This window comes from Corvus brachyrhynchos, unplaced genomic scaffold (genome assembly GCF_000691975.1).
Source record: "Corvus brachyrhynchos isolate BGI_N302 unplaced genomic scaffold, ASM69197v1 scaffold146, whole genome shotgun sequence".
Lineage (NCBI taxonomy): Eukaryota > Metazoa > Chordata > Aves > Passeriformes > Corvidae > Corvus > Corvus brachyrhynchos.
In genome coordinates this window covers 627,890-636,504 of record NW_008238960.1, presented here as the reverse complement: position 1 = coordinate 636,504, position 8,615 = coordinate 627,890, and the positions used below count along the sequence as shown (strand labels likewise).

Below are 8,615 nucleotides of genomic sequence, written 5' to 3'. Positions count from 1 at the left end.
AGCAACTGCGGCCGGCTGCCAGCCGGTGCGGAATCCCTGCACCTGGCCCCCTTCGGCACATGTACGTGCAGCACTGCTACCCCTCGTCAACTGTTCACTTGAAATATTTTATTCATTGGTGATGAGAAAGTAATCGTATTCTCGTGTAAAATTGCATTATGACAGAAAATAAAATACGTTTTAACATGATGGCTTTCCTGAATTTTTTAAACTGCTGTGGGGACATTCTGAGCTGTAATATGTGTATGGTCTGTGAATGCAGCCGATCAGTTTTTACCAAGTTTCAGTTTAAAACAGCAAACTTATACTCAGGTTTAGTGAACTAGTCCTTAAAGTCCTTTGAACTGTTACCATGTCGCATTTTAGTCTTCAGCCTTGAAAGTGTCTTGTCTTTTTACCTGCCTGTACTGCCAGCTTTTTAAAAAACTGATATAAAGACAAACTCTCTTGAGCACTGATTGTCTAACTGGTTTTATTTCTGTTGATCTTCCCAGAATATTTACATTATGTTTACTATGAATCTGATGTATTTCCTTTCAGTATTAATAGGGAGTCTTTTTGTTGGTTTCAAGGGAACTGGATTAATGATACAGAACAGATAAAAAGCCTGATTCTGAGTAGTGGTGAATTTCTTAAAGAGAAAAGAAACCAAATCTCCTCACAAGATCTGATCTTCTCACATTATCTCCCGCCTTAAGAGCTGGTAAGTGTAAAATCTGTGCAGGTACTGTGAATTGGGACAGAGGGCCAGGACGTATGTAGTTATGTTAATGTGCAGATGGGTTATTACTATATTCCTCTGTAACTTGAAGTGCAGGTTATATAGTGTATCTTTGGCTGTTTGTGGTTTAAGGGATGTTAGGGAGAAGGAAGAAAAGAGACTCAAAGGGCAAAGTAGTTGCGACATTCGTATCTATCATTGTGTTAAACATCTGACTTGTGTGCTTTTTTTCTCTTAATTCCTATACATTAGATAGCACCTTTATTTAGATTATACTCATGTCACTTGAAATACCTGTATAGTGAATCCAAACCCACAGAATCACTGGATATCTTGAGTTGGAAGGAACCCACAATGATCGTCAAGTCCAGCTCCCGACTCCACACAGAGCAGCCTAAAAGTTGAACAGCATGTCAGGGTGCTGTCCAAACCCTTGTTGAGCACTGACAGGCTTGGGCCCATGACCACTTCCCTGGGGAGCCTGTGCCGCTGCTTGGCCACTCTTGCAGTGACAATCTCTTTTCTAATACCCGATCTGTGTCCACTGACAGAGCTTTATGCCATTTCCTCGCATCCTGTCTCAGTTTCCTAGTGTTCTTTCTGCTTAGTAGGAGATGTTTTTTAAAGATTTTTTCCTTAATTTAATTTTTTATAGTAAACATACTTGTTCCCTATAATATTAGACTTTTTTTAGCTCAAACATCTTACCTTTTCAATTTGATCTACTTTAGGCTACCTGCCATTCTTTATGTTAGCTGTTTAGGGCCTAATTTTGTCACCATTACAATATATGGCTGATTGTCCATGTAAGCTTTTTAAAATTCTTTTTCAGTTTTTGGAAATTGGATAGTATTTTATTGCTAACAGAATACACTCATCAATCTATTAAAGCCATTATCAGTTACTTTGAGATTAACATGTAATGTCTTTATTTACAGTAGGGTGCAAGACAAAAGCTCAAAAGTGAAACTTGAAAAGCAGCAGGGTCAAATAAATATAATTGCCTTTAAAATAACTTCTAAAAGTAGAGTCAGGTTTTTTTCATGTTACCATCTTCAAAGCAACCAATCCGACACTTTTTTGCTAGTAAGTCTGGGAAGGATTTCTTCTCTTTTCTTATGGCCAGGGAAAACTTTCAGAGATTGGATGACAGTTTTAGACCACTCTCTATCCCACCTAAGCCAGGCAGGAGGCTTTTGGCATAGATCTATCAAAGTTTTGTTCAGATTTTAGTCTAATGCTATTCTCAAGTCAAGTTCTGTAAGTATTAAAGTGGATAAAATAGAGAGAGTGTATTTACTATGTACATTACTCATTCACCCTAAATTCAGGTGTATTTTGTTCCCATTTTATTCTAACCATATGAATTTTGACAGGAATGAGAGGAAAAGGTTCTATAAGGTAATGACTATAAGTGAATATACCAAGTATATTGAATATGGTATTCAGTACCATTTTCCTCTGCAGATCTCCTGATTTTCAGCAGTGCTTGATCATGTAATGTAGCCCATCTGGACTATTTTTCATCAGTGGAAATGCTAATCCAATAATTTTTTTTCATGTTCAATGTTTCCATGGTTCATCGTATTAATGGATATGAAGACTAAGAAATTTGCAGATCATTAATATTTTAAAAATTAATATTGTTTAGACATAGAATAATAACTTACGTCTACCATTACAGAATTTTGCAATACAAGTTTGTTGAAACAAAAACTACTCTCACAAGTTTAAAATAGTGTGGTTAGTTCCCAGAGTGCCTTCAACTGGACATTAACCAGGGGAAAACGAAATGTTACTGTCCCCAAATCTTTTTGGCATCCAAATCCTTTACATTCCTATTAAAAACAAACCCGACTCCATATAAAGCTGCCAAGAAGTCCCTGCAATAAAACAGTCAAAAGAGGATTTTGAGTAGCTGTTGAAAGTTGCAGTTAGAAAAAACAAGATTCACAAGAAAAGAAAGTGGGTTTATGCAGGGTTTGTTTTTTTTTTGTTTGACTCAGAAAAATAAGTCTCCTGCATTTGTGTAGAAATTGCATTCTGCTCATACGCTGAAGGGTTAATGTGGCTAATCCATGTTCTGTTCAGTGGATTTTTTCCATTAATCATAGTTGTACAAATAATGCAGATTTTAAAAGAAATTAATTATTGTTATTCTGTGAAGGAAGCAGAGGAGAAAGTATTTTGATGTTCTGCCAGTGTTCAAAAGTTTCTCTTTAATTCTGGTTTTAAGATGATAATGTCTGGAACTGTTTATATTATCTTTAGTAGGATTTCTCCAACAAATACATACTAGCCAAGGAGAACTCATTATGTTAAAACAGATATTGTCAAGTATTTCCGTGCATTGGGAAGGTTATTTTTTCATAGTGGAGATGTGTTTTTGCAAGCATACACAGTTCTGAACCAGGTGCTAAATGCTGGATTTTTCAGAGCAGTATAGACAGTTTGTCTCAGAAATTTTTATTGCAGTCAACATATTATCTACTTAAAATAAAGTAAGGCAAAAAATGGAACAGATTCATAATATTGCCAATGAAGAGACTCAAACACAGTACTAGGTACCAGAATTTTCACCATCTGAACATCTCATTCTGATGCCAGTTATCTTCACCCCAAAACAACTGGCTGTTGGTTGTGCTCACGTTCCCTCTGCTCAGGGCAGCTGCTGTTTATGAAGCGCTAATTTCCTGTGTGCTTAAGTTTTTGTTCAGCTGTCAAGAATGATGCATAACTATTAAAAATTAATCTCTGTCTGTTATTCTAACATTCATTTGCAGCTCTCATTTAAGTGTATGCAAGGAGATTTCAAAAGGCATTGCTGGAAAGTGGGACCCAATGGACAATATTTTTTCTTGATGATTGATTTCTTACCTGCTGTTTTTGCCTTTGAAAAATGTGCCCCAGAGAATTTCTTCCTGTGCAAGACCTACAAGAAAACGATTCCGAATGCAGTGATAGTAAAGCTAGAAGGATACATTGTGTTCAAGATAAAAGACTAGATTTCTCTTAAGAGTCTAATTTGAGTCTAATTTAGGGGGAAAATTAAGAAGATCCTAACCCCAGATTTATTGGCCAGGTGAAAAAGAGAGAATTGGAAGATATTGGGTAAGGTTAAAAAGTCTACAAAATGTTTTTGAAAAAATCTGTGGATTGAAAATACTGGCATTAAAACAGCTATAAATGTGTTACCTCAATTTCAAACTCATTAAAATATTTTTGATCAGACTTTCCATGTTCCAGTAAACAATTACCAGTATGGGTTGCAAAAAGAAAGGCAGAAAGATTAAGGACACCTAAAAATATCTGACACTACATAATCATAAAATCATGCTACAAAGGGTAACAACTTTGAGGATTGTGTAAGTGAATAGAATTCACTCTTGTGTCTATTTCTGAGGTTTGCCATACCAGACTAGGAGCCAGTTGTTGCTCTGTGTGAGGCTGTTTCTTGCATGTCATGGAAGGGATCTCTTGAGGCCATGTGCCCAATCCCCATCCCCCACCAGTTCAAGGCATGGTTGGCTAAAGCAAGTTCCTTAATACCTTGTCTGGTAATTTCTGAACATCTCCAAGGATGGAAACTCTGTAGCCTCTCTATGCAACCAGATCCAGTGTTTGACCTTACCATAACAATGGTTTTTTCTTCTTATGTTTAAATGGTATTTCCTGAATTTCAGTTTATGCCTTTTGCCTGTTGTCCATCCACTGGATACCACTGAGAAGAGCCTGACTGCATCTTTATACAGTGGGATTCTCACTCACCAGGTTTGCAGATGGCACCAAGCTGAGTGGCGCAGTTGATGCAGCAGGGAAGGGATGCCATCCAAAGGTATCCTGACAGGCTTGAGCAGTGGGACTGTGTGAACCTCATGAAATTCAACAAGGCCAAGTCCTACGACTTGGTGTGGGCATTCCCCAGTATCCATACAGACTGGAGAATGAAGGGATTGAGAGCCGGTCTGTGGAGAAGGATTTGAGGATAGATACTGGTAGATGAAAAATCAGACATGACCCAGCAATGTGCACTTGCAGGCCAGAAAGCCAACCATATCTTTGTCTGCATCAAAAGCAGCATGGCCAGCAGGTTGAGGGGGTGATTCTGCCCCTCTGCTCTGGTCTCATAAGACCGCACTTGAGTACGGCACCCACTTCTGGAGCCCTCAATACAAGAAAGACATGGATCTGTTTGAGCAGGTCCAGAAGAGGGCATGAAAATTATCAGAGTGAGGATGGAACACCTCTCCTGTGGAAAAAAAAAAGGGCTGAAAGAAGTTGCTCAGCTTGCAGAAGAAAACGCTCCAGGGAAACCTTATTGTAGCCTTTCAATGTATAAAGGGGGCTAATGAGAAAGATAGAGAAAGACAAGACTTTGAGCAACCAGATCTGGTGAGAGACCCTTCCATTGGCAGGGTGGTGTTGGATCTCTGAAGGTTCCATTCAACCCAAATCACTTTATGGTTCTGTGGTTCTAAACAGGCAGGCAGTAACAGGACAAGGGGCAATGGCTTTAGACTGAAAGAGGGCAGGTTTAGATGTTAGACTAGATGTTAGGAAGAAATTCTTTACTCAAAGAGTGGTAAAGCACTAGAGTAGGTTGCTCACAGAAGTTGTGAATGCCCCATTGCTGGAAGTGTTTGAGGCCAGATTGGGTGGGGCCCTGTGAAACCTGATCTAGTGGGTGGTATCCCTGCCCATGGCGGGAAGGGGGAGTGGAACCAGGTGATCTTTGAGGTCCCAGGCAACCCAAACCATTCTGTGATTCTGTAATTGTATACAACATTCAGATAACATAAACACTTGACAAGATCACCTTTGAGCCTTCTCTACTAAACTAAACCCCAACCCTCTTGGTCCTTCCTCATTTAAGTATCAATATATTTCCCTGACTCAACCGATACAAGCCTTCATTTCAATAAAAAAGGATGGTTTTGCAGGTCAATGATACAGTACCAAAAATAATTTAGAGACTTGAGAAGTTTTTTCAGAATTCTGTAATCTTCTTCCAGTTGCAAAGCCAAGTGTATAGCTTACTGTGTTGTGTTTGGTGTCTAGAGAGAAAATAAATCTGGAATGTTGGGGACTAATTCTCAGTTCAGATCTGTATTCTCTATTGTGGTGAAGAATGAGTCAAAAATCAAAGTTGGGGTTTTTTTTCCTTTCTTTTTCTAATTTTTTTTTTTAATTTCTGTAAATTTTGTGTGCCCAATTCCTCTAAAAAGCTCTTAAAAATCTGAATTTCATGATTGAAATTGTACAGTAAATTAGTACTCACCAATTTCCATTTAAATCTGACTTCAGTTCTAGTATGTACATATATATACTTTATGTGTAGATGTACATAAATATAAATCAATAAAACTGTTATATTTTTTAATTGTTATTTTCTCTTTTGAATTATTTGGTAATTTCAATTGTCTACCAGAGATAATACTTTGCTTTGATAACTAATGAAATTCTATATACTTTGATGAATATGAAGTCAGAATTGATTAAATTGATTAAAGTACTGAATACATTTTGAAGAGTGAAGTGTAAATAACCAAAAAGCAGTGGTATAACTGGAGTATTTTAACATGTTTTTTCTAAATATTTCTAGTAGATAAAAGCTCAAAGGAGCTGGTTATCCAAATGAGCAGCATACCACAGTTTTTACTCCCTTTTTGAAGTTATTTGACAGAAGCTGTAGGCAGATTAAGGCTATTTATAAGAAACTAAAGCAGGTCATAAAACATGTTGTCCCATATTGCTTCAAGATACAATGGGAAGGAAAAGTATTTCTTACTGAAATTGCGAAATAGGTGGTTAGAAACAGGTGTCACCCTAGAATCAGTTACCATAAAAATGCTTGCATCATGTGGTCCTTGTGGCAAGGATTTTCTGTTGCAAATGTAGGAATCTGGACTTGATGACCACTATTCTTCTTTAGAAAAATTGTGGCATTTGAAAAGTAAAGTCACATCTGTTCTTTTATTTCTTAATTCTCAGTAATAGTTTTACAGGTATCCTGTGGTGTGCAACAATCAAGAATCCAAAGTAGGTACAAATAAATGTTTGTCATTTCTGTTTCTTCATGCAAGTTTCACCATTCTACCCTGCAGAACTGCTGCGCCTATCAACCAGTGAACACAGATACAGTGATTTGGGAGTAGTGACAGTCTCACCATCCATGTGAGAGAGGTGTTTTTCTGACATCTGCTCAAGTCGTGTGCTCACATCCAAGCCGACAAGACACCATGTTTAGCTCAGTGTTGACATCATTACCAGAAGTGTTAATACACTTTGCCTGTCAGCACTGCCTTAACTGAAGCTGTGCAGCATTAAATCTGTAATCTGAACTCTGAGTGGCATGCTGAGTTCAGTGTCTTTTGTTTTGCAAATGAAATCATTTCATACCAGTGCATTTAACCTTATGGTGTTTTTGGTTTATTGGGATAATGAATAAAGATCAGGCAGGATTGGACCTTTGTGAGGAAATCTCCAAACATCCTTAAATGTTGTAGCGAGCAGAGGTGGTTACTCAGCAGATGCTGCTCTTCTGTTCCAGTTAGTTATCAGACAGTGCCATGTCAGGACACTTGGTTGCTGGTTTTTTTCCTCAAGCAAAACCAAGGTCCTGGTTAAAAATCTGATCAGAGAATGGAAAGTGTATCTTGAAACAAAAATTTAAAAATAATTTTAAAAGTTAGATCCTTATGCGTAAGACTGACAACTGGAAAATTTCCACTTAAAGCCAAAAAAGAAACCAATTTATGAGTGTCATGCAACCTGTAAATTAAGAACTTGATTTCCGTGGGAATACTGTAACATGAGATACTTCAGATACTGCAGCATTTAGTGTATGAATTTAGATTCTGAGTATCACAGGTCAAGTGGAAACAGGGATGAAAGGCAACAGAGTAGCAGTCAGCAGAGCTGTGTGGTGCAGAGTATGAGCATGAAAGCAGTTACAATCACTTGGAATTTTAGAAGCAAACTTTTAACAGCAGTTCTGAAATGGAGCTAAGCTAAATTTCTTTCACTTATACTTTCATATCTGCAATGTATCTGTATCTAAGCTAACAGCCCCTGATAATATCCTTGTAGCAGTTTTTATATCTGATAAACTATTGAGAATTTATTTCCAGAAAGGATATTGTACTCCAGGTCCCTTGCTGGCAGTATAATGTAATTTCTGTATTTTAATAATTTTTCCAGTAGATGGCAGTAGCCACTTATTGGCTGATAAAATAACACCATCAGAGTGCATTATATGAACATACAACAGTAAAATCCAAATATGTTCCTATGTAAGTACTTAATACACAACCAATCTGTAATTGTGTCTGTTACAAGTGTGTCACCTCTTTGACATAACTGAGCATGAAATCTTTTCTGAATATTTTCCTTTTGAGTCTGTTGGTTTGCTTAGAAATATCTGATAGTGTAAAACTAATAAAGCTGTTAGAACGCTACTAAGGGTTAAGGACAAATATATCTCAAAGCATGCATAGTTCTGAGGTCATTCGAGTATGCATACATCTGAAAACTGTTGTGGGTTACTCTGAGTTGATGAATTTTACAATGTCTTACATTCAGATTAAAATGCTTTATTGTAAATTATCTGACATTAAATTGTGCTTTTGTGATTGAAATTTTACTTAAATAATATTACAGGTTTTCATGTGCCAAAATCAGTATGGGTTATTCTGCATTGCGAAACATGTCATGTTGCAAGACTTTCAAAACCTACCACTGTTTTTCTATTTTGTTTTGCTGCTTCTAGGCTTTCTGTCCATCCATGTAGCCTTTTCTGTCCTCAAGGCATGGTACAGAAATTGTTACTGTGCTGTTTAAATGCTGATCTGAAGACTTTTAAGTGTTTGTGCCTAATTCATAAGGAGTTCACAAA

General features: G+C 37.2%; 1 protein-coding gene across 2 annotated transcripts in view; it reads left to right on the top strand.

Moving 5' to 3' along the window:
- Positions 1-8,331, top strand: part of TPPP (tubulin polymerization promoting protein) — a 74,206-nt gene extending 65,875 nt beyond the window's left edge. Inside the window, exons 4-5 of one of the 2 annotated variants that reach the window (XR_001863407.1) lie at positions 573-703; positions 3,505-8,331. Coding sequence is in view for 1 of the 2 variants with exons in the window: in XM_017738615.1 (XP_017594104.1) it covers positions 573-585 (13 nt within the window). In the remaining variant the exon portion in view is untranslated. Of the gene's footprint in view, positions 1-572 lie in introns of both variants that reach the window. The other variant, XM_017738615.1, reaches the window with a different exon arrangement.
- Positions 8,332-8,615: the final 284 nt, after the last annotated feature.